Source organism: Pelodiscus sinensis, chromosome 9 (genome assembly GCF_052426305.1).
Source record: "Pelodiscus sinensis isolate ZL-2025 chromosome 9, ASM5242630v1, whole genome shotgun sequence".
Classification (NCBI taxonomy): Eukaryota; Metazoa; Chordata; order Testudines; family Trionychidae; genus Pelodiscus; species Pelodiscus sinensis.
In genome coordinates this window covers 7885794-7904831 of record NC_143060.1, presented here as the reverse complement: position 1 = coordinate 7904831, position 19038 = coordinate 7885794, and the positions used below count along the sequence as shown (strand labels likewise).

Sequence of the window (19038 nt, the reverse complement as noted above, 5' to 3'; positions counted from 1 at the left end):
CTACAGGGTACGGTCACTGTCCCACAGAGCGGCACGGAGACCACTCACAGAGAGAGCAAATGCTCTACAGCCTTAGCTGGGCGGCCGATGGGTTTTAGCTCATGCTGCAGAGGCTCATGTGCTAAGCTCCAGAAATCCCAGGTTCTGTTCCCCCAGCCGGCATTACACTTACACTTGCTCTTTCCTTCCCACTCGGTGCTGGGTGGTGAAGGAAGGAAACGGCTGCTTTCCTCTGGCTTCCCTTCCCACCCAGCATTACAGAGAGGGAGGTGACTCAGTTAATTCTGATCTGCTGACTTCCCATGGGTTGTGGGAACAGGAGCCACCAAGAGCACTGACACTGGCCAATCTATGCCCGTCAGAGCAGCACTTCTGACGCTGGAGAAGATATACTCTTCCCTTCCACCTGCAACAACCTACTTCTCTGCCTCTCCACCTATGGAGAAAGCAGCTAAGGCATTAGGCCCAGATCCTCAAAGATATTTAGGCCTCTAGTGCCCACGGATTCCATATCATAGAATCATAGAATACTAGGATTGGAAGGGACCTCGAGAGGTCATCGAGTCCAGTCCCCTGCCCTCATGCCTTTGAGGAACTCTCACAGCTGGAATCTGACTGTAGCTGGGAGGTACACTGACTGCAAGCCACTTGTGAGTCATCACTACCCTAGCCCTTACCCACAGTGGTAACTTCACATGCTGCTCTTTGCTGTAGAAGACATGGCCATGAGGACAACATGTCCCGGCCATGCACTCTGTAAACCTACAACCAAGTACAGGAAAAGCTCCTTCCTTCGCATAACACAAGAATTAGGGATCATCAAATGGAATTAATTGGTAGCAGGTTTAAAACAAACAAAATGAAGTTTTTCTTCATGCAGTGCCTAGTTAACCTGTGGAACTCCTTGCCAGAGTGTATGGTGAAGTCCAAGATGATAGCAGGGTTCAAAGAGCTAGATAAATTCAAGGAGGTTGGGAACATCAATGACTATTAGCCAGGATGGGCAGGACTGGAGTCCCGAGTTTCCGTTTGCCACAAGCTGGGAATGGGTGACAGAGGATGGATCACTAGATGATTCCCTGTTCTGTTCATTCCCTCTGGGCATTGGCCACTGTCAGAAGAGAAGATACTGAGCCACTATGGCTGTTCTTATATTATGTTCTTTACAACATCTATGATTCCCTGAGTGTTCTGCAGAAAAGCAACAGCAAACCAGGGCTAACCAGAAGCAACAATGGTGATTATATGATAGGCAAAGTCACTTATTTCTCCCAATATCCGGTTGTTCCTCGCTACCTCCCGAGAAACAAAGTTCTCCTCTGCATCACTCCCAAAGTATCACCATTTTAAATGTAGATTTTTTTTTACACACAAAATCTAGATGGCAATTTCCATCTGACACAAAATGTTGCATAAGTTCCAGAAGATTTATAGCTTTATTTAAATCATTTTCAACCAAGATGAGCATCGGGCAAGACTAATCTTTCTTGTCACATTTTGCTAAATTACTTTGATTTGACGATCCTCATCTTTCCTGAGGTTTTTTTTAGTTTATTTTATCACTTAGGAAACGTCACTGGAACATGGCAAAGTTTCTGAGCACAAAAGAATTCAAGAAACTACAGAGCGCCTGTCACACCCAACAAAATGGCTGCTTATGGATGAGGTTTCTCAGCACCTGGAATTAATATCCTAAGGCCAGACTCTTCCTCCAAGCTCAGAACTAAGTGCTGGTTTTCAAAACAAGTCCCTTCCCATGTAGGCCTCAAAATATGGCCAGATTTTCAAAAGAACTTTGAGGATTTAGGCTTTAGCTCCCAATCCACCAAGGTAGGTTCCTAACTTGCCCTGAAATCAGTGGAAGTTCAGAGTCTACCTTAGACCTGAGCTCATGGCCTTTCTGGGTACCTCTTTCAAAAGCCGGGGGGAGGGACGAGATCCTGGCCTTGCTTAAGTCATTGGGGCTGGGTCTAGACTGGCATGATTCGTGCAAATACTTTTAACAGAAAAGTTTTTCCGTTAAAAGTATTTGCGCAAGAGAGCGTCAACACTGGCACAGATGCTTTTGCGCAAAAGATATCTTTTGCGCAAAAGCATCTGTGCCAGTGTAGACGCTCTCTTGTGCAAGAAAGCTCCGATGGCCATTTTAGCCATCGAGCTTTCTTGCGCAACAAATTAACTTGCCTGTCTATACTGGCCCTCTTGCACAAGAATATTTGCACAAGAGGGCTTATTTCTGAACGGGAGTGCCGGAGTATTTGCGCACGCACCACTGATTTTGTACATCACAAAGTCAGTGTTCTTACACAAATGCTTGCAGCCAGTGTAGACAGGCGGCAAGATTTTGCGCAAAATCTTTCCAATGTAGACACAGCCTCGTTGTTTTGCCTTTGACGTCAACATTTCACTCCTGACATTGATCTCCCTGTCTAAGTGAAAGCGGAACTTTGTGGATGCTGAACAGTTAAGAAATCTGGAATACGATTTTTGGAAGAGCCGTTAAGTAGACAGGGGAAGGGCGGGAAAGTGACAGAGCAGAGCTAGATACTCAAGACACATTGGAGCTGTGTGCGCCCCTCTCCCGGCAACCTTCCCTTTCAGAGGTAAAGTTGCTCGTGGAAGTTTGGTGCCTAACTCCCATGGACAGTCACTTGGAATGAGACACCATGAAAATCTCCCCTGGCAGCTTTAGCTGACTTGTCACAAAATGCTTTCCCTTGCACTCCTGTGCCCCAACATGCCCTCCCCCGCTCACCTTTGCATTTGGGAACTTGTCTACCCGCTGTCATTTTGAGGACGTGTCTTATCCTGTGTCCTACCCACCAAGCAACGTCCTAGAAACAACGGCAACAGCTTGCCTTCAACCCTGCCAACCCAAGGACACAGCAGCGGCATGTCTAGTGAGCTCATTAAGCTCCATCGGTATGGATTTACTAACGGGCGATCATGTCTAACAGGGCAGCTATTTTGGAGTAAGCAAAAAAAAAAAACCCAACCCTCTGCTGACGGGCGAAATTTAGCAGCATCATTTATTTGGACCTTCGGACAGTCTTTGACGCAAGAGTCCGGGTGGAGCAGCAGAGCTGGGATGCAGAGGAAACAGACTTGACTGCTGAAGGCGGGGAGGGGGGGCTTTCGGATTGGAATCAGTCACGCTACCAAGAGCCCTTTGTCTTGTTCCTGCGGCAAGCGCCCAGGAAGCAGGGACTAGATTCAGTGTGGGGTCACGCTGGTGCCCCCCTGCCACCAGCTGGAAGCTGCAGCCCTACCGGAGGCCCCCAAGCTCCCCACACAAGGCCCAGAGACCGTGTGGGGATGCACCAAGGCTAGCACACATTGAGCGGGAAGCCGCCTAAGCCCGCCAACAGGAAATGCTGAGGAGACAGGCATGGAGGACGCTCTTCCCTGCAAAGGGAGTTAGGTGCCTCCCTCCCAGCGGTGTTGACAGGGGGAGCAAAGGAGGCCGATGCCCCAGGGCCTAGAGATTTAAAAGGGCCCAGTGGCAGCTCGAGCTCCTGGCCCCTTATATCGCCGCCAGAACCCCACATCGTGCAGTCCGAGTGGCTCTGAGGGCTGGCTGCGCCTAGCCCCGCCCCTTCCGCACAAAGCTCCGCCCCTTTATGGAGGGGGAGACAGGGCTGAGACCTCCCTACCCCACACTGCCCAAGTCCCAGCAGAGTCTGCCAGACCAGCGCCCTCCACTCTGGGAAACCTCTCCTGCAGTTAGGTGCCCAAGCCGAGTCCGTCCTCTCTGATAAACAACGAGGAGATGTGATGACACCCAGCAGCCAGGAATGGGCCACAGGGGTTGGATCGCTTGAGGATTATCTCCTCTGTTCATCCCGTGAGGGGTGCCTGGCATTGGCAGGGCTGGCCCTACCGTGAGGAGAACTGAAGTAGCCGCCTCAGGTGCCAGACTGAGGGAGCGGGGGCGCCACCAGGACCCAGAGGCTGTGTCTAGACTGGCCACTTTTTCCGGAAAAGCATCTGCTTTTCCGGAAAAACTTGCCAGCTGTCTACACTGGCCGCTTGAATTTCCACAAAAGCACTGACGATCTCATGTAAGATTGTCAGTGCTTTTGTGGAAATACTATGCTGCTCCCGTTCGGGCAAAAGTCTTTTTCTGAAAAACTTTTGCGCAAAAGAGCCAGTGTAGACAGCAGAGATTTGTTTTCCGCGAAATTGGCGATCGGGGCTTTTTTGCGGAAAAGCGCGTCTAGATTTTTTGCAGAAAAGCGTCCTGCCAATCTAGACGCGCTTTTCCGAAAATGCTTTTAACGGAAAACTTTTCCGTTAAAAGCATTTCCGGAAAATCATGCAAGTGTAGACGTAGCCAGAGTGTATAAAATCGTGTCTGCTGGTGCATATGTATTCTCTCTGCTCCAGATGCACCGAGATAGTGGAGTGCCATGAGAGGAGTAGAACAGGAAGAAGGCAGAATTGAGACCTTTCAAAGTTTTGGCCCAAGCGAGGCGGCATGGGGGTGTCATTTGAGCTCCCCACCTCAGGTGCCAAAATGCCAGAAGACCAGATCCTGGCCTAGATGGGCCTTTCGTCTCACCCAGTATTTTTGCTCTGCCAAACACAGAGGTCTCCCGAGCCCTCACAAATGGTGTTCTCCCATGGATTGCTCTCTCCTGCGAAAGCCAGTCTGTTTGGAAGACCCTCCCCGCTCCCCTCTCTCACCCCCCCGGAGGAGTCTGGATCCCAGACTTTTGTCTGAGCCCATGTCTCCTTTGCACACGCTGAAGGTCTGATTTTCAGAGGCCAGGAGACTTCCCAAATCTCCACCTGGCATTGTAGGAGCGCAACGCCTTGGCAAACCTGCCACCTCATGTATCAGTCTCACTCCCTGGAGCAGAGCCATTGACGTTCCTCGTGCCATAGACCACAACACAAGCACGGGGCCTGGGAACGTAGCAGGAGACCAGCCTGGGTGGCCCTGTCATTGGCAGCATGTTGCCACACGATTGTGCTACTTCCTTCCCCTCTCTCTTCCCCCTCTCCTTCCCCTCCCCCTGCTCTCCCAGCCCAAGGGACTTTGAGAGAACTTGGCAAAGTGAGAATAAATCCTTCTGTTCCAAAAACGCCATCTGGCACCTGACAGTTGTGTTTCAGCTTCACAGTCTCCAATTTAATTGTAAGCTCTTTTGCAAGGTTTTCAAGGACGGCCTGACACAATATGGACTACCTACAATGAAGACATATGAACTCTTGAGCATACCAAACAAATTCTTTGCATATTTGTTTCCCAGCACAGCATCAATCACCCACAGGGATGGGAGAGGGTCCAAAACAGCAGGGAAAAATGCTACTGCTGGCAGTTCTTGGATTGTAATTCATTTAGAGCTCGGTACATTAACTGCCCCTCTCTGATGCAGCTATAAAAGCGCTGTTTTTCCCTGCTACGCATTGCTATCTGCACTGAGTATATCCATAACTGATGTAAACTGGCCTAGTGCCATCAAAGTCTTAGTATTTTAAGTCAGTGACGCTATGATGACAATCTATATCAGCTGAACGTCTGACCCATCAGTACTTTTCTTAGGCTTTGTGGTGGCAGGTCTTGTTTATTTCACTTGGCAAAATAATACTGCTTCCTAGTTCTTAGCTGGCAGTTTTCATCACTAGGTCTCCAGGCATTTTGCCAAGGAGCTGAGTAGCAGTATCCCAGTTGGGGAAACTGAGGCACGGAGCTGCAACATGACTTGCTCCAGGGAACCAACAAGCCAATTTCAGCAGCTGGATGAAAACCCTGGGGTCCTGAATCCCAATCAGAGCTCTATTCACTAGGCCCTGCTGGCTCCCAGGCTGTGTCTACACTGGCATGAATTTCTGGAAATGCTTAAAACGGAATACTATTCTGTTTTCAGTTTTTCTGGAAAAGGAGCGTCTACATTGGCAGGCTGCTTTTCCGGAAAAGCCCTTTTTCCGGAAAAGCGTCTGTGGCCAATGTAGACGCGCTTTTCCGGAAAAGAGAGCCGATTGCCATTTTTGTGATCGGGGCTTTTTTCCGGAAAAGACTACTGGGCTGTCTACACTGGTCCTTTTCCGGAACAGTGTTCCGGAAAAAGGACTTATGCCCGATTGGGAGCAGAATAGTTTTTCCGGAATAGTGGCTGATTTTGTACAGTAGAGCATCATTGCTTTTCCGGAAATTCAAGGGCCAGTGTAGACAGCTCGCAGCTTATTCCGGAAAAGCGGCTGATTTTCCAGAATAAGTGGCCCAGTGTAGACACAGCCCCAGTGTATAAGCAGGGAGCTGGCTTAGGCCGGGAAAGAGTTATGAAGCTGTTTCATCATGAATTCGTTTGAGTAATCGTCTGCTCAAACCCAGGCAGGCATGGGGCATAAATGTCAATGTTTCATTTTTTTTTAAATCTAATTTTAAAATTCTTTTTTTTTAATCAAATACAAGTTTATTTTTAAAATAAAACCCCACCCTATTTAAATTAAATGTTTTAATAGATTTGTGATAAATTTAGGCCATAACATAGGTTGTCATTTTTTCAAATTCAAATTAAATGAAAAAAAAATAGAATTGAGCGGTATATATTTGCTGCCAAGTTTTAAAGAACGTCAGATCACTAAGCTGGTGGACATCAATGGCTAAGAACCTGGAACAAGAGTATGACGTGCTAAACCAGCTTTTGACAGCAGTAGCCTTTTCTCTAAGAACAGAGAGAATATTTCCTTCATTTCGGTTTATTCAACTAGCTCCGGCCATTCAGCGTTAGAAACATAGGTCATTCAAAGTTATGAATCTAATTGGGAGATACAAAAGCAGAAAAGTCTACTTGCCTCTTTCAATCAGTGAATAAAAACAGAAGAGCAACAAAAATGATTAAAGGTCTAGAAAACATGACCTATAAGAGAAAACTAAAAAAACAGGGTTTGTTTAGTCTGGAAAAGAGAAGACTGAGAGAGGACATGACAGCTGTTTTCAAGAGTGTTACAAGGAGGAGGGAGAAAAATTGTGCTCCTTGGCCTCTGAGGATAGAACAAGAAGCAATGAGCTTAAATTGCAGCAAAGAAGGTTTAGGTTGGACATTAGGAAAAACTTCCTACCTGTCAGGGTGGTTAAACACTGGGGCTACATCTTCACTGTAGCCTTCTTGCGGAAAAGCTTATGCAAATGAAGTGCAGCATGGAATATCACCGCACTTCATTTGCATAAGTAATTAGCAGCTACTTTTAAGCAAGAGGCTTTTGCTCAGAAAGGAGCTGTGTAGATGGCTCCTTTTTGTGCAAAACCCATCTCTTGCGCAAGAGCCATTCTTCCTGAACAAATGAGGAAGAACGGCTCTTGCACAAGAGGGGTTGCTAATTATGCAAATGAAGCGTGGCAATATTCCATGCCGCGCTTCATTAGCATAAGCTTTTCCTCAAGAAGGCTACAGTGTTGATGTAGGTTGGGGGTGCATCTACACTGCACCCTAAGTGTGAAATAAGAAACACAATTTGCACTATGCAAATTGCATATCTTATTTCAAATCTAGTTCAAAATATCTTATTTTGAAATTTGGTGCATCTACATGGCGCCAAATTTCAAAACACTGTGCTATTTTGAGTTATCCCTTCTCCCTCGTGCAATGAAGTTTACTGAGATGGCAAAATAGCATGCCCGTTATTTCGAAAAATTTTTCAAAATAATGGGTGGCTTGTGTAGACATGGGGTAGCTATTTCAGGATACTCTCCAGTATCCTGAAATAGTCATGCCATGTAGACGTACCCTGGAATAAATTGCTTAGGGTAGTTGTGGAACCTCCATCACTGGAGATATTTAAGAGCAGGTTAGATAGGCATCTATCAGGGATGATCTAGATGATGCTTGGTCCTGCTGGGAGGGCAGGGGACTGGACTTGATGACCTCTTGAGGTACCTTCCAGTTCTAGTGTTCTATGATTCTATGGTGTGAAAGGACAAAAGGACAAGATCAGCTTGTTCTAAAACCTTAAAGGATATGGAGAAAAATAATCAGTACAACTCACTAACTACAGATAATGCTGCCTTTGTTGAATAAAGCAATTAGTGTTAAATGCAAAACATGTTTTGAAAAACATGTTTCTTATATAGCCATTATATTATTAATTATTATTATTATTAGTCAATTAATCACAGTTAACTCACATGATTAACTAATTAGGGAGGTTGATTAATCACAGTTAACTCACATAATTAACTCAAAAATAATTTCTCAGAGGGGTAGCCATGTCAGTCCATAATTTTAAAAATAATGAGCAGTCCTGTGGCACCTTAGAAACTAACAAATATATCATATGGAAGTTCATGATATATTATATTTGTTAGTCTTTATGGTGCCTCAGGACTGCGCGTTGCTTCAAAAATAATTGTGATTAGCAAAATTAATCACAATTATTCATCATTTTAATCACATTGTTCAACAATAGACTACCAATTGAAATTTATGAAATATTTTGGATGTTTTTCTACATTTTCATATATATTGTGTTCTTGTTGTATTATGGTGTAGTTGAAGTCAAAGTGTATGTTGGCTTTTATTACAAATGCACTGCAAAAATAATAAATAAAAATACTATACAAGTACTGCTGTGCAATCTCTGTTCTGAAAGTGCAACTTTTAAACAAAGTTTTTTTTCCATATATAACTTCACTCAAAACAAAACAATGTAAATCTTCAGAGCCTACAAGTTCACTCAGTCCTACTTCTTCTTCAGCCAATCACTAAAAAACCAACAAGTTCATTTTCATTTACAGGAGATAATGCTGCCTCTTCTAATTTACACTATGACAAGAGAGTGAGAACAGGCATTTGCTTGACACTTTTGTGTTTTACACTTTTTGTCAGATGTAGTATATTTGAAAATGTGGAAAACATCCAAAACATAAATACATTGTATTCTATTATTGTTTAATGGTGTGATTTATCACACAAGTAATTAGTAATGTTAGTGATATGATTAATATTATTATTATTATTAATAATAATAATAATAATAATAATAATAATAATAATAATAATAATAATAATAATAATTATTATTATTATTATTATTATTATTATTATTGGAGCATTTTAACTGAATTTGAATTTGCCTTCAAATAGAGTGTCACACAAATCACAAGTATTAAATTGATTATCATCTAGTTAATAAGAAATGCATCGTTTTCTAACAATGTCAAAATTAAGAATCTAAATAAATACACATCAAGCTACCCAACTAATCAGATAACCAGGAAGGTGAACCAAACCTACAAACGTTTATGGAAAAGAAGCCCCACATTTCATGTAAAGGCTATATTTAGCTGGAAATCAATGTTTTAATGGCTACCAACTGGTGAGAATAAATCACTCTTTTGGAACAAACTTAAAAAGTATCAAAAGACACAATTAAACAGGGTGCTTTAAATCAAAGTTACTTGCCTCCTGATTTCAATCATGATTAAAATGTCAGTGATTTAAAGCACTGTGATTTAAACCTGTCTCCCTGAAGCCAGGGTGCAATACCCCAAGGTCACTGTCCTTGGATTACTGCTCTGTGGCCTATCTATAATGGGGCCAACAGCCTGGCTGGGCCCGTGGGCAAGGTGGGGGAGGGGGTTCCTACTCTGAACCCTGGAAGGGCAGAAGGGACAGGGCTGAAGTTTGGTAGCCCTCTGGGCTTCCGAGAAAGAGCTGCGGTTCCCCCAGAGATTTAAAGGGCCTGGGGTTTGGGGCCCTTTTGTATCACTAACCTCCCCCGGTTGGCAGGCCTGCCTATGTCCAGACAGCGGTGTCGGTTCAGTGACGCGTGCAGAGGCAATACCATCCCCATGGCCACTTCCCAGGCCTCCTCCTCTCACCTTCCCAGTCTCAGCACATAGTCCACAGACAGGAAACATCTCCCTCCGGCAGCACCAGGGTGGGACAATGTAGGGGAACAGTCCACCCTGTGTAGGGCTGCCACTGGGCACTGCCACCTAGGGCACGTGACAGGTCGGATAATGGCGCCCAGCTGGACTGCCCTGGCCGAGCTCAAGGGACTCCATCCTCCAGCCCCATCACAATGGCCATGTCATGGGCTCGGAGGAGGCAGTGGGTAGAGGATTCCCCATCCAGGGGCTGTTGGGTGGAGATGAATTAGGGCTTGAGTGTCGCAGCCTTACTCAGCCATGCAAAGGCCCTGCTAAGTGCCCGGCTCAAAGTGCCATACGCCTGCAATGGGGAGAACAGAGCGATCCCCACTGGAAACAAAGAGGTTTAGAGGGGCAATGAAGGAAGAGCCCCGGCCATTCCCGTCCCTTACGCACCAGCCAGAGTAGCTGGCCAGGGGCACAACAAGAAGACAGCTGCTCTGCCCCAAGTGCCCCAGAGCAAAGGGGGGAGGAAGAGAGGGGCAGGGAAGAATTGGGACTGAGAGGGGCTGGCTGTGCTCGGTCTGCTGGAGACAGCATGCTAAAAATGGAAGGGTAGCCGTGGCAGCAGGACCTAGCCTCTCCAAGTACAATCCCAGCCGAGCCCTGGGCAGTCAGCTCCTCCTGCCGCATGCACTGCCATAGCCGCCCTTCTACTTCTAGTGTGTTAATTAGTGCCTCTATCCACCCCCCCCCCGAGCTGGAAATGGCCCCTCCTGCCTCCATTCTTCCTCTACTCTGCTCCTGGCCCAGACTGTCAGGTTCCCCCGGACCCCATTGGATTGATTTGCTTGCTCCTGGTGCACAGTTCCATACCTTCTGGTCCGATTTACACTGAGGCATGAAGAAAAGAACAAGACCGTATCCTGACCCAAGGGCAAATTCTCCATCACTGCTGCTTTGGGATGCATTTCTGAAAGATCTGCTCTAGGAAATAGTCATACGATGACCACAGTGGTCCATTCTGGCCTTGGAATCTAGGAATGTCGTTCTCTCCTCCTCCCCTACACATGGGATCACATTCACCCCATGTAACTCCACTGAGGGGAGGCATCGGGGCTCCATGTGGCCCAGAGAATCTGTGTAGCCCATACCCCATTCAGAAAGTCTTTCTAAAAAATTACACTCATGGAACACAGTTTTGCCTGATTACTGTTTGTTCTCTTCCTGCCCTCAATTTTTATTGCAACTGCTCAGCAAACCAAACATCCTCAAACCCTAAACTACTTAGTCTTTTAGCGGTCACCTTAACCTTTATGCACAGTTTTGTTTTAATACAGTAAGTGAAGGAAAGTTGCTTTCTTTTGTACCAAGACGCTGCCTTGTTAAATGTAATTGAGATCACATTGGGCTGGAAGGCTATTTCTCTTATGCCAGTGTTGTGAAGATATTCATCTTGTTTGCTTGCAAGACTGATGGGGACTTTGCTGAAATAGGGCAGCAGCTTCAATTAAAGCCACTTACGTCCTTCTCAGCAACACACTGTAATATGATTTCGCTCCCTTCCCCCCATTTCTTTCCCTTCTCTCCCAGACAGATTGTATGCTGGTGTCTGCATGGCTCTAAGCACAGCACAGGAACTTGTACAACCACCACTGAGCAGGTTTGAACCTGGGATGTCTGGAGCTTAGTATAGGAGGTGCTACAATTTAAGCTATAAAGCCAGCTAGTCAATACTTCATTAAGCCACAAGCAGTGCTGATGCTATGGCTGTGTTTAGACTGGCCAGTTTTTCCGGAAAATCAGCTGCTTTTCCGGAAAAACTTGCCAGCTGTCTACACTGGCCACTTGAATTTCCGCAAAAGCACTGACTTCCTACTGTAAGAAATCAGTGCTTTTTGCGGAAATACTATGCTGCTCCCGTTCGGGCAAAAGTTCCTTTTGCACAAAACTTTTGCTCAAAAGGGCCAGTGTAGACAGCTGAGATTTGTTTTCCGCAAAAAAGCCCAATTGCAAAAATGGCGATCGGGGCTTTTTTGCACAAAAGCGGGTCCAGATTGGCACAGACGCTTTTTCGCAAAAAGTGCTTTTGCGGAAAAGTGTCCGTGCCAATCTAGATGCTCTTTTCCGAAAATGCTTTTAACGGAAAATTTTTCCATTAAAAGCATTTCTGGAAAATCATGCCAGTCTAGACACAGCCTATGGGTATAGCTACACAGCAGGGAAATTTCAGGATACAGGAAGTATCCCGAAATAGATAACCCGCGTCTTTTGAACACACCCGCTATTTTGAGTTAGGTCTCGCATAGTGGACGTGCTATTTTGGCATCCCTGTAACCTTTGTTCCACGTTATTTCGAAATTTGGCGTTGTGTAGACGTGTCAAATTTCAAAATACGCTATTTCGAAATAAGATACGCAGTTTGCATAGCACACATTGCGTATCTTATTTTGCGTATCTTATTTTGAGCACCCTACGAGTTGTGGAAAATGGAAAGATTTGGGAAAGATGCTCTTTTGTAGAGGTGTGTGATAGACCCTGAGAACTCCATAATAGGAGAGACAATAGCGTTCTCTTGGACCCTCCACTATAGTGGGGCTGGAAAGCTTTGAACCACAGAGCTGCTTACCTTTTCCTCTGGGATGGGTGGAGTGCAGAAACTGACTAGGGTAATGATGATGCCTGTGAGCACGCAGAGAATGAGGGCAAAGTACAGGTAATGCACATCCTTTAGGACAGCTGGTCTTAGGTCCTTCTCGCCACAGGATGGCACTTTATAGGAAAACTCCATGATCATCCGAATGGCACCTACTACCAAGCCGAACATGAGGCCCCAGAAAGCACCCTGCAAAGAAAACATGGAAGAGAAGTATGAGGAAATGAGGGCTCATTAAAAATGTCAGTTGATGACCAGTTCCAGTTTTATAGGGACAGTCCCGATATTTGGGACTTTGTCTTGTATAGACACCTATTACATTACATTAATGACATATTATTTTATATGGCCACTTTGCCTGAATTTTTCACAGTTGCTACCTGGTTGCCCTAATTGAACGAAGCATCTTTGTGAGTTTTTTTTATAGTCCCTTTCTAGGAATGGCTCTATCTCCTGAAAGTCAACAGAGCAGGACAGCAAAGGAAGGGAATTCATTCATGTCAGGTACCTTGAATTGCCCAACAAACTTGCAAGCCACTCATTTCCCCTTATGACTGCAATCAGACCCAACCGAGCTAAGGGCCTTCCATTGATTTCAGTGAGGTTCTGTGTGGACACCAAGTTCTGTTGATGTTCCACTCATTGCAGGACTGGTACCTGTTAGTCCAACTGTGTGTCTCAGACAGTGGCCATCCCACCTGCTTCAGAAACAGGGGTAAAAGCCTTTGAAAGAATCTGCAGTCCTTGCATGAGGGAGAAATTTGTTTCTGGCCACATCATAAAGGAGGAGCTACAAAACCAATGGAAAGGTTAGAAAGATGGTTTGAGCTTCATATGGGGTTGCTACCGGAAAGGGGAACGGGATTTTCATTTTCACTACCACTTTGTTTTCCAGGGTTCTAGTGAAAAGTTCTGACGTGACAGAAATAATTGGGGCTGTGAGCTAGGTTCTGAAATACGGTCGGAAATCCCTTTTGGGGTTTCTCCTGCCTCAAAGGCTGAGCTTGTGTCAGGAGCAGAACCAGACCCCAGTGGAAGTTTTGAAACAGTAGGATTAAGCAACCCCATGATGCTCCTCTCTTGTGTGGAAAGAAGAAGGCACAGAGAAACACAGGGCAATGGTACAAATCTGGTTTCCCCCTCTTCCTACTGGACTGGAGGGAAGCCAAACACTGTAGGTGTTTTATACATGAATTCAAACTAGTGAAAGATGCTGGATGGATAGACTTTAATGGAGCTAGGGCAAGGATCTGTCTCCTAGAGACTAAAGTAAGCTCCTCAAAGTTATGGGAGCTAGGAACCTGAGGCCCTATGAAGATATGGGCTGAAGGCTCTCTCTGTTCATAGAATAGTCACAGCACAGACAGTGGAAATGCAAGTTTGCTTCTCACAGACTGCCTTCTCTAGGAATATGAAGCCAGTTCAGTTTCCATGGCCCCTCTTGCTGAGGCTGACAATTAGCCTCAGGCCACATCTATACTTATGTACTGGAGATCAATCTTCTGGTGTTTGATTTAGCGGGTCTAGTTAAGACCCGCTAAATCAAACGCTGAGGGTGTCCTCCAGTCAGTGCCAGTACTCCTTGCAGTAGTGAAGAGTAATGGAAGCCGATGGGAGTATTTGCTTCCGTCAACATCCCACTGTGAAGACGGCTCCAAGCCGACTCCAGCTATGTTATGTACGTAGCTGGAGCTGTGTAACTTAAGCTGACCTTTCGGGTCTAATGCAGACCTAGCCCCTGTTGTGGTGGCTTCTGTAAGGGGGATACCCATCCAACTGAAACAGGGCTATGGCCTGCTAACTCAGGTCACTAAGCCACTTTGTGATGGTCACATCTTTGCTGGGCTGAGTCTGAACAGGTGACCTAGCGATGAAAGGGTCTATAGACCAGTCCCATCCCTCAACCATCACGTCCTGTGAGATTTCCTGTCTAAAATCATTGTATTGGTAAGCCCAAACAACTGGAATGAGTTCTAATTTCTCTGATTTCTAATGTTTCCAATTACTGGTATGCAACAATGTTTGCAAAGAATTCACACAAACACCTCCCCCCATCCCAGTGAGGCGGTGCCGTTACCCCTACTGGCCCAGTCACTGATTCCTCACTTACGGGCTCATTGATCCTCTTGCAGAAGATAGCCAGGATGAAGAGGGCAGTAATTGGTGGGGCTAGGTAGCTGGTTATGGACTGAATGTAGTCAAAGAGCTGACCGCTGTTGGACGTCTGAATGATGGGAATCCAGAGAATACTGACGACGACAAGGATGAGAACAAACACCCTGGAAGACCAGAGATTGGAACAAAGGGTATTAGCTCTGTGTGCTTCAGAATCCACCCGGAAACGCACTCAAGCAAGACATACATCCTTGCTTTTGCAATGACTTCCAAGGGAAACCATCATGACTGAAGTCCTCATCTGAGGCAAAATCTAGGACAGGTTTCTCCTTGTAACTGGAAGCAGGACACACCTTTCATTCACCTCTGGGGGCTGGCAGGCAAACAACCCTGGGCGGAGATCTGGTCAGAATGCACAGATCAAGCTAGGGAGGCCTTGTCAGGACCTGAATAGGAGAGCTGCAAGGAGAACCAGAGCGTGGCAAGATGTGGTGCTGGTGGTTCTGGGAAGGGCACCCTTGGGGCTGGCTGAATCATTACTGCCCCACTAGCCCTACACATTGCAGTGGGAACTCTTCTGCGGGAGGCGTTGTCTCTTGGATGAGGCATTGTCTCTTAGATGACACCTTGTGGTCATAAAATGCCACAGCCACATTTCAGAAGAGTGGAGGTGTTAACTCTGGCACCTCCCCCAAATTCCAGCTTTGTCACTGCCTCCTACTTACATTCCCACAGAAGCTCAGCGGCACACAATACCCTCTTCCTTCTCTGCCTTGAATTGGCCTCCTGTGTGCTCTTAGCTGATGCTTCCAGCCCCCTCTGTCCTTCACCTAACTCACATGGGTGCTCTGAAGCTTTCTTAATATGGGTGACCTCAGCAAAAAGGCTAGAATATTGTGAACAGTCTTAGCGGGAAGGTTTTACAGTCTTGGTGTAATGCAGTACTGGAATCTGCCATTAGAGGGGGCCATGATTTCACTTTGGATTATGTTTAGGAAAGGAACCTCTTACAGATTTAGAGAACACAGAAGAAATGATCTCTCCAGATCTGTGGCAAGTTGAGCCTGTCTATATAACTGAATCTACTCCAAGTAAAGTTGGGAAAAACAACTCGGCTCAGATTTTAAGTTTTTTTTTATTAACATGTCCTAGGCATGTTCCTTTCCGCCCATTTCCCCCCTCCCACTAAACGTTATGCTCTAGTTCAAACGAGATTTGATTCAGGGCAGTTCTCTGACTTGTGTTGTACAGGAGTCAGATTGGATGACCACAATCAGGACTGCCCTTTGGATTTATGGGGTCCTACGTAGTACTATTCGATTGGTGCCCCTGTGCCCGATGGCAGTTGGAGTGGGCAGGACGATGATTTTTTTAGAGATGTGATTTTATAAATTTCAGCAACACGCTAATGAAATACAGGCAGTCCCCGGGTTACGTACAAGATAGGGACTGTAGGTTTGTTCTTAAGTTGAATTTGTATGTAAGTCAGAACTGGTACATATTGTAGGGGAAACTCTAGCCAAACATTTCTCCAGAGCTCAGTTTTATTCTCCCACACCTCACTTCCCTCAGTCCTTTATTCTCAAGCTGAGGTGTCTGCTGAGAAAAGCTGCTCCGTGTCTCCCTGGTCTGCTGGGGGGGGGGGGGGGCGCTAGCTTTGCGTCTCCCTGGTCTGCTGGGAGGGGGGGGCGCTAGCTTCGCGTCTCCCTGGTCTGCTGGGGGGGGGGGCACTAGCTTCGCGTCTCCCTGGTCTGCTGGGAGGGGGGGGCGCTAGCTTCGCGTCTCCCTGGTCTGCTGGGGGGGGGGGCCGCTAGCTTCGCGTCTCCCTGGTCTGCTGGGGGGGGGGGCGCTAGCTTCACGTCTCCCTGGTCTGCTGTGGGGAAGCAGCTAGTGCGGGGTTGCCTCACCCTGTTTGTAAGTAGGGATCCGATGTAAGTTGGATCCATGTGACCCAGGGACTGCCTGTAGTTTTAAAGTGAATTTTAAATGAAGATCCTAATATGGTGAATTCAGAGACTGACAGTCTAGACCTGGGGTTGGCAAATGCCTCTTCGTTACCACTCCAATGGCTCTTTCACAGGTTCAGTGTTCTGCTGATAGCTCTGGCAGGCTTTTTCACTTTGAAGCTAACTAGATCCTCTCTGGAGGAAGCAGAGCCACAGAACAGGGGTAGGAAGAACTGGGTGGATGGGCATTAAGACCCAGTGGTGCCCCAAATTTTCAGGTGCCCCACACAGCTGCATACTCTGCCAATGGGTGAAAATGGCTCTAATGGCAACGATTCCTTCTGACCTTGCAGTCTCTGACTTTTGGTGTAGCCATTAGGATATTTTGGAGAGTTTAAGACCTGCCGTCAAAACAGAAACAACAGAAAATGGTGTCAGCTTAAAATGCTCAGTGAAGCCATAAGGAAGTGAGAGGACCTGCCAACAATCATGAGCTCCTGCTCCGTGGCTTTCTTGCGGAGCCGTTGCCAGATATCTATGGCGAAGAGCGTGCTGCTGCTGTTGAAAATCGAGGTGAGGGAACTCATCAGGGCTGCCATCATCACGGCGATCATCAAGCCCCGGAGTCCTGGGAAACGAACAAGGATCATTAGGTACAGCTCTTTGGTTGTTTAGCTCCTGTATCACATGCTGCCTATGAAAATAAGCAAAGGCCAGAGAACTCTTAGGATCTGTGGCTCAGGCCTGGGTGTATCTCAACTTTTGAGAGCTAATCAACATTTAAAGTCAAATTCTTTTTTTTTTTTTAGTGTCTTTTTTTGAAAATAAAAATTTTACAGGAACTTTTTTTTTTTTAGAACTTTAGTTTCATGTAAAGATGTGAAACATTAAAAAAATCTGTTAAAAACATAGCAAATGTCCACATTTTTAGACACTTATGGGTTTTTTGTTTGTTTGGGTATGTCCACATTACAGAGTTTTTTCAGAAAAATGGCCGAAAAAAATGCGAGATAGTGTCCCTTCAGTGTGGACGCTAGCTTTCGAAAAAGTAGATTGCTTTTCTGATGTGCTTTTGCTGTGTAGATGCTCTTTTTTGGAAGAAGATTTTTTGGAAGATCACTTCCAGAAATCTTTTTCCAAAAGAAGCCTGCAGTCCAGACATAGCCTTTGTTTCTTTTGCTATTTTTCCACAGCAGATACTGTATTCTTTCCCATTCAGCACGGTTACTTCTATTTATCCGCCTATCTGTCAAACGCACATGTACACACATACTCCTACACAATGGAAAAGAAACTTTGTTATCTCTTATTTGTTTACCAACCCAGCTGATAGTTGTAGGAGATTAGTTCTTCACAGAGATAGCTCAAAAGGCACTCCTTTCTGTGTACACAACTGTTCAGTGCTGATACAAACCCATACCAGGCCCGACTTATCCATTAGGCACAGTAGGCACAGTGCCTAGGGCCCACGATATTTTTAGGGGCCCACAAAAATGTTTTAATTTCTTTTAAAATCAGAAGAAAAAAAAGAACTTTTAGGGTCGAAGAAAATATTTTAATTTTTTTCTCACATCAGAAAAAAATGAAACTTTTAGGGCCCAAGAAAATCTATTAAATTTTGCCTAAAACAGAAAAAAAATAAAATGTTGAAGTATTTAAAGTTATATCAAAAATAATTTTTAATATTTTTTTTGTATGGAGGAAGGGCCCACTAAGGTAAAAGTGCCCAGGGCCCACGAAAGTCATAATGCGGCCCTGACCCATGCCCCTGGGAATATAACTTTCTCACCTACAGGCATGAGTCCCATTACGAGCTTAGGGTAGGCGATGTTAGAGCAACCCACTTTAGCACCACAGACGGCTTCACAGATTTTCGGGTCCACACATCCCACTTCATCTGTAGCGGACAGAAAAGATTAGAAACGGACCAAGCCATCTTAAATCTCCTTTGTGGCCTATCTACTCCAGCTATTGTCTTAAAGGAATTGACTCTTAATACCTTATATATATAAGATAAGTCGGTAAAACAGCAAAGACGGTTTTCCAAGCTATAGCAGTGGGAGCCAAACAACATTCTGGGTGGAGCTTGATCGTTACCCATTGCAAACTTGGTTGTGAGCACATGAAACTCTTCACCCTTAGGTGGGTTGGTGGCATTTGGGGTTGAACCAGGGACCTCTGGTTCTAAGCACAGGGGTCTTTTATGGCCTGTGCTAAAAGAGTCAGCAGTGTTATCTAAAGCTCACAGCAGGCTCACTCAGATCTATCTGTGGCCCAGCCATCACTAGAGGCCGGGTCTAACACAGCTTGCACCTTGGTGGCAGAGATGAGGGGATCTTGGTTCTTTCCACAAGAAGGAGTTCAGCCTGGCCGTTGCCTACCCTGCAGAACCCATGACGAAGCAGGATGCGCTTTTACGATTGCATCAAAGGAAGAAACCAGATTCTGTACCTTACTCCCCTTACGTCTGTAATGGTGAGTCTACACTGCACTGTAAACCCACA

At 45.8% G+C, this 19038-nt stretch overlaps 1 protein-coding gene across 3 annotated transcripts in view; it reads right to left on the bottom strand.

Moving 5' to 3' along the window:
- The window catches only part of SLC5A9 (solute carrier family 5 member 9), a 70319-nt gene that overhangs the window by 17049 nt on the left and 34232 nt on the right, over positions 1–19038 (bottom strand). For 2 of the 3 annotated variants that reach the window (XM_075935943.2, XM_025186312.3), the window contains exons 10-13: positions 18324–18431; positions 17012–17162; positions 14584–14752; positions 12447–12662 (exon numbers count right to left, since the gene is read on the bottom strand). In XM_075935943.2, the coding sequence (XP_075792058.2) occupies positions 12447–12662; positions 14584–14752; positions 17012–17162; positions 18324–18431 (644 nt within the window). Of the gene's footprint in view, positions 1–6485; positions 6765–12446; positions 12663–14583; positions 14753–17011; positions 17163–18323; positions 18432–19038 lie in introns of those variants that run through there. The other variant, XM_075935944.2, reaches the window with a different exon arrangement.